This window comes from Drosophila virilis, chromosome 3 (assembly GCF_030788295.1).
Source record: "Drosophila virilis strain 15010-1051.87 chromosome 3, Dvir_AGI_RSII-ME, whole genome shotgun sequence".
Lineage (NCBI taxonomy): Eukaryota > Metazoa > Arthropoda > Insecta > Diptera > Drosophilidae > Drosophila > Drosophila virilis.
The window spans coordinates 1,671,228-1,691,987 of NC_091545.1; the positions used below are offsets into that span (position 1 = coordinate 1,671,228).

A 20,760-nucleotide genomic window follows, 5' to 3' on the forward strand; every position below is an offset into this window, starting at 1 on the left:
TAACGTATCTAACAAGCTTAAAGCTTTGAGCTCTTTGTTTAATTTATATATATATACATATATATAATCCGATTTTTATGACGGTTCAAACTGCAATTAGAAAACTGCAAAAAAAAAGAGGCAACCGCAAGGCGCATAATAATAATTAGAATTATGCAATAAGTGCGCGCACAGAGACGACGCTGACGTCATCCGCGACCTTGGGCTATACCAAAAAAAAAAAAAAAAATATTTAAAAAAAATGTAAATAGAAAATGCACTTAATTAGCACGGTGGGTGGGCTGCTGCAACTGGCATCAGCTGTTCGCTCACCTGGTTAGTGAAGAGTAGCACTTTTTTTTGGTCTAAATTTAGCCGCGGTTTGAGATTTAAAGCTTGTTGCTGCGAATCAAACGAATAGCCAAAAAAGATCCAGATGCACAGAGAGAGATACACAGATACAAATACGGGTACGGATACGATGGGGCAACAGCAACTGCAGATACTGCAAAGTCGACACTCGTTTGCCAACTGAAAGCCACAGCGCGCTGAACGGAAGCGTATTTGAATTTCAAAAGAACAAAAGCTACAATTGCGTGTGTGTGCCGTGTGTGTGTGTGTGTGTGTGTGTGCGAGAGTGTACAAGCTGTAAATGGCTGTGTATTTGTAGCTGTATCTGTATCTGCGTTCGCCCAGCTGCAGCTTAGTTCAAATTTATTTTTTTTCTGTTTTCTTTTTTGGCTTTACACAATTTATCAACACTTTGGCTTTATCTTAAGCATCATTTTTATCTTAACCGTTGCATTAGCTATTTACCTAAGTATGTGTGTGTGCCTGCCTGTGTGTACGTGTGTGTACGTATGTGTCTCACTTTTGTTTGCTGCACTTTGCCTGTGCGCTTCGTCGCGTTGCGTTTGCTTTCAAATATCAAAGGCGAATGTCAACGGGACAGCAGCAGCAGCAGCTGCTGCTGCTCAGCACCAGTTCAAGCCGCGCTGCCGCTGCGCTGCTGCGGCCAGGCAGAGAGCGAGCCAGAGAGGCAGAGCGGACGGGAGAGAGAGCGAGCGCGAGCGATCGTGCGAGCGTATCTAAGCACATAATTATGTATTTTTTTAAAACGCAAAAAAAGCGACGCCACAAAAACACACAAGCACACAAACACACACTTGGTGTCGGTTGCTGCGTCGCACAGTCGGGCGAGGGGCACCGTTTCAGCTGGTAAACAAAAGCACAGCACAGTCAAATTTATGCTACACGAGCGAGCAGCTGAGCAGCCGCCGATCATATGCGCAGCTCGTGTTATTTTGTTTACCAACAAATGGCGCGCTCTCACTCTAGCTCGCTCTCGCTCACTCACTCACGCTCTCTCTAATAATTGTGTCCACTCCCCTCTTCCCTCTCGCTCTGCAACCATACACTTGTGTATATTTCGTTTAGCTTTTGGCACTGCGCTCAGCGATCAGCTGCGCTGACGTTTGCGCACTGACACACTTTTTCGTGCCGCCCCGCCCCGACTGCTGCCCCACCTCCCTCCCGCAAACCGTATGCCGAGCAAGCGTTGTTAGTTTTGTGTATCTCGCAGATACTTTTCCTATAGCTGCCAGACCAAGTGGCTCAGCGTCTGTTGTTTGCTTTTGTAGTTTGTGACTAAGCACTTGGAGAGCACCACAAAAGAGCTGCCAAATGTAGTTGGCCGCGGTTTTTTATTTTATTTCTTCTGCTTGCTTTTCGCTGCGTCTGCTCAAAGTTCAATCTATATAGTTTTTTGTATAGACACAATCTAAAATGCCAAGTCACGGTTGGAACAAGTCGAGCAATCCATTAGAATTCGCATAAAAAAAACGTAGAGGAAGCGTAGAGCCAGACATCGACGGCATTTTAATTAACTGGCCCATATATATATGTGTGTATATGGCCAATATATAAATTTAACAATAGATTTATTTCGCAAAAGTTATGCGACTAACAATCAAATGCTTGACTGTACCCGGCTTGCAGAGACTTGTGTAGCTATACACTTATTACTTAATTAAGATTATAGCAATAAGATTGATATGTAAAGCAATAATAATAATATTTATATCTATATATAGGAAGAATGCGGGTTCGCATCTTAGACCAGTGCTGCTTGGCAAATGACATTGGGTTGGACAGCTCATCTATGAAGAACTGCATTTATATATATCACAATTATAATAATAGAAAAAGTAAATTTTTGTATACACATAAATTAAAAATAAATTAATTTAACTGAAATTCCGCTTGAATTCTCTTGAATTTATTTCTGCTTTAGCCCGCGTTATATAACTCTTTCGGCAGCCAGCATTAATAACAAAATATTTTCTATAAACAATCGAGCACTTTCATTATTAGAACAACAGCACCTAGCTCGCCTGCACAAAAGCTTTCACACATATATATATATATATATATATATATATATAGACATATATATATATTTGATAATATTATACATATATACATTGTATATATGTTGGCAGAAAGCTGCACAACCTCGCGGCCAGGTTCAAGGTTATCTTTTTTGCTCAGTGCAGCTCTTTTTGCTTTTTTTTAACAATTTTATTTTCTATATTTTTAGACATTTTATCATGCAACAGCTGACGAACGAAGAGGCCAACAAATTGGTTTGGCCAAAACGACAACAAGAGCGACAACTTGTGGCTATCAACAAGTAAAAGTGTTCTAGTCGAAAGTGACCGCCTGGCAGATACCCTTTACCCCACATACAAACACAAGAAAAACACAGACACACTGCGAGGCCTAGTCTCTATTAACCTCGACTTATATAGTCCGATGTGTCTGTATACGTAAGACTCTACTCATCACAATCTTCGTGGTATGCTTAGAAAACCGTTCTATAAAATTTGTATTTATCAATATAATGAAAAGAGAAGGAGTAGACATAAAACATAAACTATGATATGGGAAAATATTGTTCCATCAACTCAACCCCTTTTCCAGATCAGGAATATACACACTTACTGTCTTACACCCTGTCACATTGCTTTGCCCAAAACCCATATACCCTTTCAACCCATTTCTAATGGGTATAAAAAGTAGCTGACGCAAAAAGACAAGAGCGAGCGACAACAGATTGGGCTACAAAGCAACAGACGTATGTCTCGATACATATATATATATATATATATATATATATATCTGTGGATCTTGTGATTTTTCAGTTCGCACGCACGATAGTTGGTTATAAACAAAAAGCAAGAAATGTGCCACTGCGTAGAGAGAAATTGACTGATGTGTAAACAAACATTGGCGTCATTGCATAAAATGATATAAACAAATTATGTGAAAAGGTACGGCAACAAATATATGAAAAGGTATAAACAACACTTAAAACCAAAAGTCAACAATAACAGAATTTTTGGAATTTCTAATACGATATGTTGTTGTTGTTTTTTTCTCTATCTAATCATTCGGCTTGTTTACTGATAAACATATTGTTAGGCTGCGAGCTACAGTAGCTGCCCATAAATAATTGTTGGCATCTATGCGCCGAGTCTGACAGCAAATGTTTGCCCAATTTCCAAACAAATGCGGCTCATCAAAAGGGCAGATCCAGCGACGGCGGCAACTGCGCATAACTCAGTCCAAATCCCACTCAAATCGTGTGACCCCAAACCCAACCCACCCCGCCCAACCGTCCGAGCCGCCCACCAGCTGCGCTGCGGAGCATAGCTCCAGGCAAATGCGCAGTTTGACAAAAAAAAAAAGCGAACTTCAGCCTGATGCGACATCAAATCAAATGTCGCAATGACCCAGAAAGAAATACTCTCCGAAGTTCAAGCTGAAATTAAATGCGACAATTAGGAAAAAGTATTGAAAACATAGGAGAAATACAGTATAGAAGACTGAATACCCTCTCTTAAATATTAGAATATCATTTCCATAGAAGACTCATTACTCTGTCAAGCAGATGTACAGCAGCTGTACGACAACAATGATTTGGAGAGGAAGATTGAACACACCTTTTAAAATAAATAAGAGTCGATGTACAACTGATTGACTCCACTTGCAAGAAGATGTAAGCCAACTTTGGGAGAGTATAGAGATTGAATAGCAAATAAATGACAATTATGCAGAGAGAAGAAGATTGAACGCCCTATCTATATTACTTACATCAGTATAACAAATGATTGATTCCACTTTGAAGTACATGCACAGCAGATATAAGGCAATGTTGGGGGTCTAAAGCAAAGATTGAATAACCTCTAGTAGTTGTACATCGGTTGTATATAATTTCCCTGTCACCTATCTGTCGTACATCTGCTGTATATATGCGTCAAAGTGCAATCAATCATGTACATATGATGTACGAAAATTATTAAAGTATTGTGAATAATATAAATAAGTTTGATGTACAGCAGTCGGGCTTTATATTCCTATAATCCCACTGCGCATAGGGTATTATAAACATACTTTAGATTTAATAGTATCGATCCACTTTCTACACACACACCCACACACACACACACACACACACATGCTGGGGTTAATACTGCTCGTAAAAATCCAATTCAATTGCAAAGCTTTCGCCTGGGCATGACGCAAGCGTTGCGCCAGCTTTGATGTCGCCGTCCATGCCCGACACTTGTTCCGAGATTGAGTATTACGAATTCTGGACTGTGTGTGTGTGTGTGTATGTGTGTGTGCGGGGCAAGCCTTTGGCAAGTTGTTTGTGTGCTTGGGCTTATCAGGTGATCGCAGATAAATGCTCCCAGGCAGGTTTCGAATGCAGGCATTATATAGAAGTATATACTGGGAGTATTTAAAGATATATATATATATATATGTGTGTGTGTTGTCTGGCTTTACAGTCTAATAACTGACATTTAAATGCGTTTTTTTATTGAATAACAATATATATGCATATTTAATAACGCGTAATTTCAATTGATAATGCGTCGCAGTTCATATTTTTAGGCAATTCCTCTTCTTTTTTTTCTTTTTTGCCTGAGCGTCGCATTTATTTTATCACTTTGTTTATCAGCCCCCAAAAAAGCTCTCTGCTCTCTGCATATTTGCGCATGTTTATGTCCAAGTCAATGTCCATGTCTATGCTAGGGGGTTCGGCCAGTGGGTCACTCGTCAATCTATGGTAAACATTGCCAATCAATCAATCCGACTGTCACACAGCCGATTACATCAGGCTGTACGACATAGACTGCGACTGCGACTGAGGCAGCGACTGCGACTGCGACTGCGGCATCGTGACGAAGGCAATTTAAATATTCAGGCAACGTATTTCATTTGGCTGCCAATTAAAGGCCCCACGAGCAATGCCCTCTTAGTATATATACTACTTTATAAAATATATTCAAATATAGGATATATATTTCCTAGTAAATATACCATTATTTAGAATATATTTACATATAGCATATATATCCGTAGATGAATTGTCTTTGTGTAGCAGTTACAATTGTAATTATTGAACAATTAGCAGAGTAGCATATTGATTCGTTATATTTATCCTTAACTTATAGCTCATTGCCCTACTTAAGGATCTGCCCGGAAAACATAATATAGCTTAAAGCCTTGATATATTATATAAAATCTGTAAACTCAAATATCTATATAAAATCTAAAGCTTACCCAAAATTTAGCAATATTTGAACCCTTAACTTAGTGCTCTACTGCGTTACGTTAAGAACCTGTCGAGAAATAAAATGATATATCAAGAAATTGAAGCCTTTTTTCTGCAAATAATACTGTATGAATGTGGAATACTTATAATTTATATTATATTTTTCTATATATGTTTCAGATCTATATTATATCAAAAAGCCAGCTTCGCAACCTCCACTATTATCCCTTGTCAAGGTAACAGCTCCTCTAGCCCCGCTACTACCCCCCCCCCCCCTCAGTACCTGTTCCTTGACCCCTACCCTTGTAGCTGTAGGCTGTAACAGTTGCAGGGCTAAAAATATTTTATGCCGCAGTTGGTTACTGGGTTCTGCTCTCATTGTTGTTGTTGTTGTTGTTGTTGTTGTAGCTCTCAATGTTGTTGTTGTTGTTGTAGCCTTCTGCTAGAATCACGCAGCGAGAGCGTGTCGCCCAACACGCTTACCTCCCCCATTAACCATTTCTCCATTCACGGTCACACTCTCTCCATTTTTCCCTCTCTCTCCCCCACTCTCTCTCCGCTCTCACCCTCTCTCTAACCACCCTCTGTTAGCGCATTGGCATTTTGTTTACAAACAAATTGCCAGTTGCTGTGTTTGACCTGCGCAGTGCTCAACTTTCTGCACACACACATATATCTATAAAGATATATATACAAAAAAATATATATATTTATACAATGAGTTTTCACTGCAATTATGTGTATCTGTGTGTGAGTGTGTGTGTGTGCGTGTAAAGTAACAACTTCCGCTTGGGCAAAAGTTGGCCTCCCTCCTGAAAATAAACTTCTGCATGGTTCTTTTTTCGGAGGGGTCACCTTAGCTATTTGTAGGCTGTTTTAATTTGGATGCCCAAATCGGTGTAAGCTTTCGTTTCGATTCGCTGCAAATCCGCGTCAAAGCCAGCTGAAAATATACAAGTCAGCTACGCAAAATATGCATAAATAAACTACGTATAAATAAACTTCTTTATGCTCAGGTGGGGGAGCGAAGAGAAAGGGGGACTTAGCGCTGCGCAGCTAGCGAATGTCAATTGCAGCCAAATGGGTTTACCTGGGCGCAGGTCCCACCCTTCGCTGATATGTGAAGTTATGACGTCATACAGAAGTTGACATTTGAGCTCTAGAGATATCTATGACAGATACGGGTTCGGGTTTTCCCGCTGCGCTGACGAAAATTCACTTTCGTTCAGCCTTTGTTGTTTATGTCATAAATTAGCCAACAAATTGTCTGAGGAAAAGGATCTGCCTGCTGCCGTCGCTGCCGGGCACCAGCAAAAAGGCAAACGCAACCCAAAACAGAGCACTTGATGCCTTTGTTTGTTGTGCGTGTGTGTGTGTGTGTGTGTAGCTGACAGATACGCATTATTACAGATACATTATACAGATACAATAAGTAAGAACTATTGCAATTGGCTGTATATTCCAACTCTAACATACTCTATTCACAGTTTTTCCAAGGGTGCCTTTCAAACTGTAATTCGAAGGCAGTGACTTAAAAACTGTGCCAGAAGGCACCTCTTTGGTTCGATCTGAACATAAAAAATCATCTTAAATCAAATATAAATTTTGACTGTGACTTTCAAACTGTGGAATATACGTACTTTCGGTTCTATGCTCTCCTCCATTGATGACTCTAAAACTGTAATGCGAAGACAGGGACTTTCAAAGGGTTGGCAGCGAGTCTTAAGCCCCAAATCGATTTGAAAACCTAGTGCTAAAACCCAATATACCCATTTTGCCACTCTGTGAGCAGGGCATAAAAAGTCGCTGACTAACTTTCGAATAATTGTTTGTGTATTACACAGGGGCAAAGGGTCGGTCCGCAATGCGTGCCATTTTGCGATTAGCTGACACAAAGCCGCCTGGGCAGCGGCTACCTGTCATGCTGTTGTTGCGGTTGTTCGGCCCCTACAGGTAAGTTGGCCAAACTGCCGCGTCAGGGGTAACTGCGCTAATGAAAGCAACTAATGCGCCCTAATGATGACTTAATTGTTTGTAGCTGACTTTCTATGTCAAGCCCAAGGGTCTAATCGCGGCACGACTGGGCGACCGAAGTCCATATAAGGCAAAGACGGGTTTAAAAATAATTTACAAAGGAATTGGAAAAACTAGCCAAAAGCTACACTCGTCAGAAAACCTGCAAAGAAAGTTCTAAAAAGAGGCTTTTCTTTTTTAAAATCAAGTATGAATCAATCTCGATGTCAACATTTAACATTAATGTTAAATTTATAATAAGGTTATTTTGTCTTTCAAAAAATTCAAGTCAATTGTGCTGTAAAATATGCCAAAATCAAGTATGGATCAATCTCAATGTCAACATATAACATTAATGTTAACTTGTTGTTGATTTCTCTGAGTGTATTTGCATTTGCTGTTACCCTTTTTGTAAGCCAATTAACGAGCTGCAGCGATGCCCAGAGCCAGATTCGGCTGCAACTGCAACTGCGGCTCGTTAGTTCAAGTCCAAGTCGTGCCTGGCTCGACCACGCCAAAATCTAGCTGGCAGATACAAACGAGTACTCGAATCAACTCGAATCATACACACACACACACACACACACACACTGCTGCTGGGTCGCATCAGCTGTTCGCTGTTTATGTTTTTTTGCGCGCTCTTATGAACAATTTTCTTTCGACTGGCCAGACTTGATTTATTGTCGACTCGCTCTAGCCTCAAGCAGCCGATGCCCAGTGGAATACCAAAAAACATCGAAATATAAGAAGAAGAGGAAGACAAAACAATGAGACGTGCCTGCAAGACCTGTTCTGATGCTTATTGTGCAATTTTGCTGCATGATTCACCTCGACGGGGACCTGTGATTGGGTTTCCATACTCGTTCACAATCTATAAAGGGTATATAGGTTTTTTTTATGCAGGCTGTTGGTAGAAAAAGCCCTCAATTCAATCCACAGCAGACTTTGCTATCAACTTGAGGCGTTATCAGCTTCTCACAGCCTTAACTAGTTGAGAATTGCAAGCGACAAGCAAAGATATAAGAAAAGTGAACTTTTTTATGTTTCTCTATCTTTTTTCTGTAAAATGTGTGTGAATAGTGAACAGTTTTAATGCAATTTTCTGTATCTTGGAATAATTTTGGTACTAGAAAAATATACAATCAAAAATATATATCATATATAATATAATATATACAATATAATATATTTTTGAAGTGAGGCATTTTTTTAATTTTTTCATTCAACTGTAAGCGAGTATCATGCAGTCGGTAACACCCGACTGCAAAATGTTAACTTGTCTTCGTATTGCCCATTGCTGGGCCCTGGTACTGCCAGCATTGTTTGTACCCTCGTCAAGCAAAAAAAAAAAAAACAAAATAAAAAAAGGTTGCTTCAATAATTTCTTTTTGTAGTTTTGTTTTTGTTTTTTTTGCGGTTTTTAGACAGCCGACGCTGCCTTTTGAGGCTCTTAGGCATTTATTTTATCCACGACACACACACACACACACACGCGCACACACACTCACACACACGCAGAAATATCATGTACAAATTCTTGTCTTCACCTTGGCTTTCGTCCAACAGAAAAATGCTCAAAGCGTAAAAATACGTATAAAAAAAATGAAATAAATAGAAAACAGGTGACAGGTCGCTTTTTGGATGTGTTCATTAATTTCACAGTTTCTACAGGAAACGCATGAAAAGGTTAATTAAGGTGCAAATCAGCAAAAACAATTAAAAAACACAAAACTTTAATGCAATTTGTCATCAGGCCAAAAGTTGACCTCCAAATGGGCTGGGGCCGGGTTCACACAGTTGATTTCCCGAAAAGCTGATAACAATCTGGGTGAAAAGCTGGAAAAACGTGATGCGCCTCTAATTTATGGCCAATCGAAATAAGAAAACTGCCTTGACAAAAAAAAAAAAAACCAAATAAAACAAGATTCGAGTCGTGGCGAGGCGAGTCGAAAGATTCGCAGGCAAAGATATGCCCCCTGGCTTAGGGTATAAAACGCATACAGAGAACTTTTGCTGACAGGCTGGACAAGTTCTGCGAACGTTTGCGCACAGGTCAGACAGAGAAGCACACACAGTCACACACACACACACACACACATGCAGCGTGTGAACTCTGCAATCAGAATTTTTGTTGTATTTTCTTTACCTTTTTTTTTTTTTATTTAGCGCTTGGCTGCACTTTTTCTATGTAAATCGCGCTCGAAACAGATTTGTAATATATATATACATATATACATGCATGTATATGTGCATATGTGCGCCTGTGTGTGTGCATGTAAATTTAGTAAGAAACGCGCTCTTCCTCTTCTGCTGCTTGCATGCCATTTTTATGTTGACTTCCGCAAAGCATTTGCTTTGCCTTTGCTTTTGCTTTTGCATTTGCATTCGCCTCTGCTTTTACCGTTGACTTTTTCGTTTGTTTGTATTTGTGACTTTGCTATGGGGATGTTAACTGTGAACTTACTTGCTGCCTGCTGCTTTATTGATCGATCCGCTGCAATTGAAGGCCTTTGGCTGCACACACAACAACGTTTATTCACTTTTTGGAATAAGTATTATTCACAATTTTTAGCTTAAATCAATTTTGATGAGTTTTTAGTTTGTTGTGCAGAATGTATCTGAGTGTGGGTTTGGTTTTTTTTTTTTTTTAGGGGGGGGTTGAGTTTTAAGTGAAGTAGAAGCAAGACGAACAACACAAACTCCGTGACGTTAGCTAACGACGACTGACGGCGAGCGAATGAAGCCAAATCCAGAGGTCTCCACCTGGACTGCTAACTGGCTGGCTGTTGGTGTTGGTGGCTCTACAGCTGGGCTCGACACAGTTACCCTGTTTTGGCTGCCACTGCACAACAAACGTTGCTGCGCCTGTGCGCGAAAGGTATTCACGACTGCGTATACCCTAGACCAAGAATGACGAGCCTTATATTGTCTATATGAATCAGTATTAGAATTTTGATAAAGCTTGCTTCCTGGTTTAACTCAATTATGCTAAGTTAAATTAGAAATTACCTTCGAGCGATCACTACCAAACCAGCTATATAATAAATTGGTTCGATTTGGTTTAAAAAATTACAAATGTGCACACAAATTAAATGAAATTCAGATCAAATTCCATTAAAGTCAAATTGCAACAATTTTCCCAAATACATATCATATTGTGTATAACTAAGGGTATTGCGTCTTCGTTTTGCCATTCAAATAAACGAAAAGTGTGTTCTCTTCTGCTCTCTCGCTCGCACTCTCTCTCTGTCGGGCTGCTCTCTCGCAGCAGGCAGCATTAGCAGCTGACTTTTGTTTGTACACAAAAATCATATTGCATCCATGAGCGAGAATGAGAGTGAGAAACTGGTTTTGTGCAGACCAATCTTATTACGACAGGAGGGTATATGAGCAAAAAATTATAAAACTCCATAGTTTCGACAAAAATTAATCATTTTTAAAAGGGCGAAAAGTGTTGGTTGCAAAAGCCAAGTCACCCAATTCTTAGGTAATATTCCTCCATCATTTTAAACGCTCTTTACCTTGTCAAAAGAGATTTTGATTTGGATCAGAGACTGCACTTTGAGTAGATTTTTTCATTCAAATTGGCTTCCTAGCTTACTTTTACAAACTCTTTTAATTTGAACTTAACAGTCGTTCTCGTTTTAAAACATGCGCACATTTGAGTCAGAGAGATAGCACGACTCTGTTAGCTCAGTTGTGCGTTTGTTAACGTGAATGTGCGTCACGCAAAGTTGGCTGCAACTAACATCGATGTTATCGATATCTATCGCGCAGCAGCAGTTGCACGTGTTGACATATTTGCAACGCAAATTGAATATATCCTTCTGATCCAGATTATATAGCAAAATGGGTCGCTCGAATCGGTCGCGGAAACGCCGCGATGAAATGAACAAAATCAAGAAGGACCGCTACGATGCCAAGGAGCTAATACGCCTGAAGAAGACGCTGGGTCTCTTGGACGCCGACGGCAAGGAGATCAAAATGGAAATTGGCGAAGTTGCCGACATCAAGACCTCCAAGGAGATTAAGCGGGTAAGTGCGAAAGTGGGAGAGCAATATTTAGCAATATGTCCACTAAAATTGCAACAACGCAGGCAGCCAAATCCAAAGAGCAGCAGGAGCTGATCTACGAGCATCAGGAGAGCCTGGAGAAGGGCAAACCGATTGCACAGGTCAACGAGAAGACGGGCGTGGAGCACGTCTACAACAGCAAAACCCTCAAAGATCAGTTCGGCAACTATCCCGCCTGGTTCAAAAAGAAGAAGACTGCAAAGCGTCTACGCAAGAAGCAGCACGCGCAAAAGAAGAACTTCAAGCAGGCCTGGACCACGGTCAACGTGCCGCTCTAGAGGAAGGTCAACGCCCAGCTGCCACGCCCACGCCTAGTTGTTAAGCATATATGCATAGTTTAAGAAGCCTCCAAGCAACACTTAACCGTTAGCAATATGAGTTTGTATTGCACATTAAAGCCTTAAAATTATACACAAAATCGTAAAACTTAAATTTTGTAGATACTTTACAGATATAGTATATATATTTATATCTAAGTCAATAGATTGGCAAAGAAGAATGTGCAGGAGCTATATTTCTAGCTTCTTACACGCTGGCGGGTGAAATTTCAGAAAGGGGTGAAACATGAGGCTCTTTGCGTGAAAGCTGCTAAAAATAAGTTTGAGGTGAAAATATGAAACTTCGCCCAAAGAAACCTTTACATCTCGTCTCAAGCATGCATTTATATAAAGTTCTTTGGAAAATGAGTTTGATATGAAAAACTAGGCCCAGCATATCTTTGAGCCTCATTTCCAACAATTGAAATTGGATTAAAGAAACGCCTCGCAAATGAATTTGGGAGAAGAATTTGTAAACATGTGCTTAGGCTGGGAGGACATAAGGTAACTACAGTAAAGGGGATCATTCAATTAGTCAGTCAGTCAGTCCATCAATCAGTCAGTCAGTCAGTCCGTCAATCATTCAGTCGAGTCGAGACAAAGTTTCGTATAGCTACTTGCTAACTGCCTTGGCGAAACAACAACAAATATTATTCAATGCTTAAACTAAGCTAAGAGTGGGTTAGAGATTGGGCGAAAAGGACTTGAAGAAATGCAAATCTGAAGCGTCTGCTGCATTGCATAGTTAATCAACAGCTGGACACATGACTCTAAACAATCCGAGACACTCCTAGCCGGCCCTGCCCTAAGCCCTACTGCAGGGCGCAATAGCTGCGCACGCTGCAGATGACGCCCGTGGTGGCCGCCTCCAGGCGACGCGTGTTCGCCGTCCACATGTGCGTCGTGGCCAGGGCGCGAGGTCATTCGGACTTCTCGGCCAGCTGTAGGGTTTCGTTGGAATCGCCAGCTAGTTCCTGCTGCTCCTCAATATTGCCCTGCAGCACATTGGGATTGCTTTTTAGCACGGAGCCGCCCGTGAAGCCGAGCAGGCCGCAGCCAACGGCGGCCAGGCCGCCAGCCTTCATGCCCGCCACCAGGCCAATGGGTCCGCCCACGCAGGTGCCCAGCAGTGCGCCGACCATCGGATACATGGCCTTCTTGTACTTGAGTGCGTTGCGCAGATGGCCCTCGCCCGCTTGGACATTCTCGAGCGCCTCCTCGGCATTGTCGGCAATGGATTGCACGCTGACCGCTTGCTCCTGTGTTAGCTGCCGCAGGCCGTGGAACATGCCGTGCAGATCGTGGATTTCGTTTTGCAGTCGCTCCATTTGGTCCAGGCACGCCTGCCGCTGCGCCAGCTGATGCTGCTCCAGCTGGAAGTTCGTCTGCAGCTGCGGCAGCGTGTGCTGCAGCGCGGGCACCTGCTCAATGTCCACGACGGCCGGATTGTCCTGATCCTCGTCGTAGTGCGAGCCACGCGCGGAGCTGGGCGACTTTAGCTGCAGTTCTACTTGGCATTCTTTAGACTACAGACTACAGATCTAGACTTGAGCGGACTTACCTGCAAATCTCCTCATGCCCTCAAAGGCCTTGTCCTTCCCTGGCTTCATCAGCTCATCGAAACGCGCCTGATCCTCCGGCTGCAGCTTGTCGCGCAGCGCGTCCATCTCCAACAGCAGATTCTTCATCTGTTTGATGACACGCAGCGCATTCAGCTCCTCCTTCTTGATCTTCTGCCAGTCGCAGAGGGCCAGGCTCTTCTCGATGTTGCTGCGATGATTCTCCAGCAGGCTCAGCTGGTGCGGCACGGCCATGTCCCGGAAACGCTGTACCGACACCTCGGCCTGCCGCAGCGCCAGCTTCGTATCCTCCGTCATCTTTGCACTTTGTACTGATCGGGGCTTTTGTTTATTAATTAATTTCTCAATGGAGTTCTGCGGGCGGGCGGGCGATACCCACATCCAAACACACGAGGAACTGCTCAATATCTGCTTTGTGGTTATATGAATTGTTTACTTGCTACGCAGCTTCATTTGTGCACAGCAAATATTAGTAATGCATTTTTCAAATTGCGTTTCCCACTGATTACACTTTCTTTTGTTTTGGTTCAATTAAAATTTCAGCTGTTTTCGTATTTGATAATTCACTTGCAAAGTGCAAAAATACGGGTAACGCTTGTGTGCATGTCTCTACACACATATGCTACATACATTGTGACCTCACATATACTAATTGACATTAATGGCATGTATTTAGCATGGATTACCTAATAATTTGTTAATAAAACATTATAAATATGCACATTATAAATATTTAAATACTTGTTACGTGTTTTGTTACTTTAATGCACGCATCAACATTGCGCACTATGATTGCCGACCGGCGCTGCCAACTGCTCTCAACTGAATGTGCTCACTTTGAAATGCTGCACTGTTAAATGCTCTGCGCACTCACATGGCACTGTTAAGTGCGCTGTACTGTTAAGTTGCGCTGTGCTGTTAACAGCGCTATACTGTTAACTACTCTGTAGACTAGCGCGCCAAATTTAAAATGTGGCGAATACAAAAGTATATTTAGCGCCACACTCTTATATATATAAAGACAGATACATATATATTTAAATATATACAAATACTAGACACATAGCAGATTACAACTAGAGCATTGGATTTTAATACATACATTTATGACACGTGCGCTTAAGTACTACATTTTTTTCTTTTTCTTTTTATAAACTACGGAGGCACTTGCGTTCGGGAATGGCTTACAAGCGGGATGGGCTACAGTTACACAAACGAAAATAGATAAGTTTCTTTAGCTTAAACTAAACCATTTTAATTTCTAGAGCGTAATAAAATGCAGTTCTGTGTTGGCGCTGGCCCCACGCCCCCCCCCCCCCCCCCGTTCAATTAGGGGCAATCCGCGTTGGGGCCACTTCGGCACTTCATCAGCAAATTGAGCATGCTCTCCAGCTTGTTGGTGCGCGACTCTGTCTTGTAGAGATTCGTCTGCATGCGGTTCACATCCAGCGCCTGCTTCTCCTGCAATAAAGAAAACTCGGATATTATTTGCCTGCCAATTGGATGGGTATTTGGGCACTTGCCAGTGTGCTGAGCCTGCTGCGCAGGGTGTCCACCACGCTGTAGGTGGCCTGCAGCGACTTTTGCAGCTCGTTCGTGTGCACTCGCTCGTTGGCCAGCGAGCGTTCGATCTTCTGCAGCCGCGTGACCACCGCCGCGTCCGTCTCATCGATGTCGTTCTCCAGATCTCGCGCCTCGAACGCATCATCCGCATGGGTTGAGCTTTTGCGGCAGCTCTGCTGATCCGCCTGCAGAACGAAGCCCTGCCGACAGCGACAATAGTAGGAGCCCGGCGTATTGATGCACTGCTGATCGCAGGGCTTCTCCGTCTGGCACTCATTCACATCCTGCTCGCAGTATCTGCCGCCAAAGCCCGCCGGACAGCTGCACAGCTGCGGCGCCGTGCAATTGCCGCCGTTCTGGCAACGCGTGCTGCAAAGGGCTGGAATCAAAGTGGGATTAGTTAAACCGTTGACAGTTAAACCCAGAGATGGGGTTTCCACTTACGTTTCATGCACGCATCCGCGCGTTGGTTCTCCCGCGTCCAGCCCGTGCAGCAATCGTAGGTCATTTGCTGCGCCGGCTTGTGCTTGATGACGTCCCGATAGGCCTGCTCGTGCACCAGCTGGACGCGGGTGCACATCTGGCCGGTGTGCGTGGGCGGCGGGCAGGGCACGCTCACGTGCTTCCAGGTAGGTCGCGTGTACACCTCCGTTGTCTTCACCGGCATCGTGATCGTGCGCTGCTGCACGCAAATGTGTCGCCTGCAAAAAGTGAAATTGAAAACTAAAAAACGAGGCACACTTTTTTTTTTTCTCCGGACTTCGGGCCAATTACTGTCATAACAAACTGGACAACTGGCCAACTGGCCAACAGGTTGGCCAGCGCCCAGCCGCATCTGTCGCCAGACTCCAACTGGACAAATGTCAAACCGACTGTCATCAAATCGTGTTCAACTCTCGTCACGTCTCTTTCTCTCCCTCTCTCTCTCTTTCTGTCTCTCTCTCTCTGTCAGCAAATCAGCGATGAAAACTTGACACTTTTCTAAGCGAAATACAATTTGCGACACGGCATTCAATTGCAATGGGACATTACATTTTTATCAGCCAGTAAATTATTTCGTGTATACAGAGCTTAACACAAGCTGCTAACTTAGCCAACTTTACTAACTAAGGACAATATTTTGTGCATTTTATCGCTACTAAAATATTTCTGACGTACTTCAGTTATATGCTGACTTTGCTAAATTCTTTTTCACTGTGACTGTCAAACTGGCAAATATATTAAATATGTATGACTGTCAAACTGTTTAACTCTGAGCACAAGCAGATATCACAGTGACTGCTAGAAATTTGGCAAAGTTAGCATTTGATTAGAATTTGTAGCGCACATTTGTTTACAACTTGACTGTCAAACTGTATAAACGTAAGGACAACTAAAGAGAACAACGCTTACCAAAAATTAGGCAAAGCTAGCAGTTCACAAGTATGTTGTTCACTTTTGCTGTTAATCTTTCTGTGTGAATATTTTAAAAACAGTGACTCTCAAACTGTGCCACTATACGAACAACTAGAAGCCCCAGTTGATAGCTGTAGACTGTACTATAAAGTAGCAAGGCTACAAATATATTTCTCAAGCAGTCTCTGTCAAACTGTATATATATAAAGACAGCTAGAAATCGGCTAGAAACAGCTAGAAATTAATTTCCATAAATTATATATCTTATGCTATATGACATACTAGAAGTATTTCAATATGAATATTTTGCGATGGCTGTCAAACTGTTTGTCGATAAGAACAGCTAGAAAACTGAGCTAAACTCAGCTAACATATATATATAAAGACAGCTGGAAATCGGCTAGAAACAGCTAACAGTAGCTATATGAAATACTAGAAGTATTTCAATATGAGTATTTTGCGATGGCTGTCAAACTGTTTGTCTATAAGAACAGCTAGAAAACTGAGCTAAATGTAGTAGAGCCGTTTGTATCTTAGCATAAACTTAGCAAAGCTATATTACAAGTGTTACGCTGAAATGTGTGTAAATATTATTTTTGTATTTGCGCTGGCTGTCAAACTGTAAATCTGTTAACACAACGCGAGACCTTTTTGGCCGCAAGCAGGCCAACACATAAATGCTGATAATAAGCGGTTTTTGAATTTGTTTTTTCTTCTCCTCTTTTTTTTTTGGCTATACCATATTTCGATTTTCGAACTGCCAAAAAGTCAAGACAATAAAAGAAGCAAACTGGCCATAAATTGCAAGTAGCTGGAACGAGGGGCGGAACGGTGCGAGGGGGAGGGGCAGTTGCTGCTGCTGCTGCTGGTGTCGTAATTGGTAATGCGGGCCAAAGCCAAACAATTGCAGGCGCGTGACGTGGTCAACGACTGACTGACTGACTCTTGACTACCGGCTGCAGTTGGGGATCAAGTTGGAGCTGAGAGCCGGAGCTGAGAGCTGGGAGCTGAGAGCTTGATCTGGTAGCCGGTGCCTGCAGCTGGACGTGAACCGTTGCGCACACCAAAATTTGCGAGCTAACTTGGGCCATATACAAGCTCAGTTCTCAGTCCTCAGTCCGCAGTCCGCAGTGCTCGGCCACTTGGGACATTTAACAATTTCTTTATTTGCTGCACATGCATATTTATGTGCTGCCTGCTTGCCGCCATAATTCTCACGTTATTTATGCAACAACATGGTGCAGGCAGAATTAAGGGCGCCGGCAACAGCAACAAAATGCGGAAGTTTTCGTTCCAAGAAGAAACTGTGCCAACAGAGTGCAACATGCTCAACGAACCCTCCTCCTGACCCTTGCCCCGCTGCCCGCGCCTCGCATGCTGCATGCGTTCCCATTCCGACGAACTGCATAAATCTTTGCCGGATCCGGCGACTGCCTGCTGTGACCAGACTTTGTCTGGCCGAATGGCTTCATTGGCTTTGTTTAGAAACGTTTAGACTAAAATTAAATTTGAATTTTTAATTGTTCCAACGCCCGAACACCTGTGGCTTTGACTAAAGACCCCTAACACCTCCCACTCCCCACACACACCTGAAGAAAACCTGAGTCGAAACCAAGCGAGACAATGTGCCACAACGAGAGCTGTTGCTGCTGCTGCTGCTGCTGCTGGTTGATAGTATTAATAAATGTTAAAAATGGGCATATTGTTTAGGAGGAAATGCATGTAACACGTGAAAGGAAGCAGCTACAAGTCTATAAAAGATATAAATTATGGATCAGGAAAATGAACTGATCGGATTTAGATAAAGACTTAAGAGTTAGAAGATATATTTGAATGTATGATACGATACGTTTTTAAGTTTTTGTGAATATCTTTCTCTTTGGGTAAGTGAGAGAATAATAATAATAAAACGAGAGAGACAATAAGAGATAGAAAGAAAGGGATAGATATACGAAAAAAGAGAGGCGAATATGTTTATAAGCTTTTGTGGATATCTCCTTCCACTTCTCTTATAGAAATTAAAAGTCTTCTAAAGGCAGGAATATTGGTTTGTAGTCTTTCCCAAGAGCTTAATATCTAAAACCATTTGCCCCAAAAATGGTAAACCCTAGCGCAATAAGCATCGCAATTCCTCAAGAATTTGCCATATGGAATGTGGCGAGAAAAAAGAAGAAGCACAGCCGCAGCAGGAAGAAGCTTAAATGTCTCTGAGATCAGCTTACTGTAGGGTATCGGCTAGTCGAGCACTGCCGCGCACAGCATGTTTATATAAGCAGCTGCTGTGCTCAGCTAAAGTGTCCAATTTTTGGGACAGCTTTCGGGCAAGTAAAATTATAAAAACATCAATCAAAATTGAATATTTCACATGAAATTGTATTGCAGGCCAATTAATCAAAAATAAAATTTAAAACTGTTAAAAGTTTTACAAGAAAACGCAAACGGACCAAACTTGGCTCCTCTTTCTCTTACACTTCCTCCCTCGAAAGTCGAAGAAAGAGCCGAAGTTCTGTTTTTTTTTTTTTTTTTGGGTCTGAACTCTGAGTGCAGCTTATTGATTTACGATTTAGTTTTATTGAACATCGAGGCAGAAATTGATGAGACTCAGAGACGCATTTCTCTGAGTCAGCGCCAGGCCAAAAGGTGAACCGGCGGGTGTGCGTGTGTGCGTGTGTGTGTGTGTGTGTGTGTGTGTGTGGGCGCTGTCTTAATGGACTACAGCATCTGAGTTAATAAATGGCTCGGTTCACGTTTCCATTTCATCTGGAATTGTTTCAATTTTTCACCAGCGCAACCTTAAGATATGATAATTATTTCTGATTAATTATTATTGTTGTGGCTAGAAAAATGTTTATATGCTTGTTACCGATAGGGCAAAGGGGGAATATAAAAGTGGATTAGTCGACTTGGGTTTACCCTGTAAGTACAGGCCTCCAGATTTGGGCCAAAGACAAAAAGAGAAAGAGCCAAAAAATGGGGAAGAGCGAAGGAGAAAAAAAGCAAGGCACCTTTATATTAACACTGACCTGTGATCTGTAGGCCTTATCTTAACTCATGAAAATCGCATAGAGAGGCTGAGAGGGAGAGCCACAGAGCAAGAGAATGAGAGAGAGTGAATACCACAGAGCCAGATAAGGAGAGAGAGAAAAAGAGAGAGGGAGACAAAACAGAGTAAAACAAAAACAGAGCGCCAAAAACTAACCAAAAAACGTAAAATGTGGAGGCCTTACTTGAAGCTATGAAAATCGCATAGAAGGGCGATTGTAATGCGTTTACTTTTATGCATGCACAACTTCATTAAACCCGTTTTAAGCATTGTTAGTGAATATAAAGCATAAAATAGATATGCAAATTTAATCTTAAATTAATTTCTTTATATTTACTTTAAGGACTGAAATAGCTTGAAGAGCGCAAAGTTGCAAATTAGCTTATATTGAAATAGCTTTTGAGCACAATAGCTTTTTATAGCGCCTTTTTACTTAAGATGCCATTGTTTGCAGCATTCGTGGGAACTGCTTAAAATGAATTAAATTTCTTAAGAGACCCGTACACGTAAGTGTATTTATATTATATTTATGCAAATCTGAAGCCCTTATGGACTGCAACAAAGGGCAAGCAAGTCTTCTCATTGAGAGGCTGCTGAATGCGGCGCGCTCGATTTAAGTCGAGTTAAATCATTTTTATGACCTGTTTTCTGTTTTCGGTTTTCTGAAACTAGCCACTCGGGGGTCATTTGCGCGCAAGCCTCGCCGCAAACCAGTTTACAAATTTTTTTTTGTCAAACTTAACAACTGCAACGAAAAAGCATTTAAAACAAGTAAGAGTGCTCTATGTGAGGAGTGCACGACTTGAGAATACCCTAAGCCAAGCTGCCTTCACATTTAATCTAGCTAAAATCGGTGTTTATGGTCCGATCTTTTTGCTATAAGGCTAAAGCTCGGTACACAAAAGCATTTATATAACAAAGCGCAGGGTTCTACCGCTTTATTTCTAGGGGAAGTTATGTAAAAACTGATAGATTTTTAATTTGTATAAAGCTTAGTGAGGAAATATCGATATATAAATACGTAAGGTATACGAGAATATATATTTAGCATTTCCCATATCTAGCTTTTATAATAGACCAACAGACAGACGGACAGATGCACTGAACTCAACATCTTGATCTAACTTTTATATACTTTATAAAGTTTGCCTCCCTCTGCTTGCAGAAAAACAA

The 20,760-nt window shown here is 41.8% G+C and overlaps 3 protein-coding genes across 5 annotated transcripts in view; 1 reads left to right on the plus strand and 2 right to left on the minus strand.

Moving 5' to 3' along the window:
• Positions 1-10,207: 10,207 nt before the first annotated feature.
• Positions 10,208-14,400, minus strand: Syx17 (syntaxin 17). Its single transcript, XM_002046055.4, has 2 exons — positions 13,568-14,400; positions 10,208-13,513 (listed from the first exon to the last, which is right to left on the minus strand). The coding sequence occupies exons 1-2, from the start codon at positions 13,965-13,967 to the stop codon at positions 12,927-12,929; spliced, it is 987 nt and encodes a 328-aa protein (XP_002046091.3). The 5' UTR covers positions 13,968-14,400; the 3' UTR covers positions 10,208-12,926.
• LOC6623284 (protein LLP homolog) lies at positions 11,465-12,121 on the plus strand. The gene is made up of 2 exons (XM_002046054.4): positions 11,465-11,650; positions 11,713-12,121. Exons 1-2 carry the CDS (start codon positions 11,465-11,467, stop codon positions 11,965-11,967), a joined length of 441 nt encoding a protein of 146 aa, XP_002046090.1. The 3' UTR covers positions 11,968-12,121.
• A 193-nt stretch (positions 14,401-14,593) lies between the features above and the next one.
• slow (slowdown) overlaps positions 14,594-20,760 on the minus strand; it is a 65,306-nt gene continuing 59,139 nt past the window's right edge. For all 3 annotated transcript variants that reach the window (XM_070208236.1, XM_015175548.3, XM_002046056.4), the window contains 3 exons: positions 15,594-15,850; positions 15,110-15,528; positions 14,594-15,047 (listed from right to left, as the gene is read on the minus strand). In XM_070208236.1, coding sequence (XP_070064337.1) covers positions 14,916-15,047; positions 15,110-15,528; positions 15,594-15,850 — 808 coding nt within the window. In that variant the 3' untranslated portion in view covers positions 14,594-14,915. The remainder of the gene's footprint in view (positions 15,048-15,109; positions 15,529-15,593; positions 15,851-20,760) is intronic.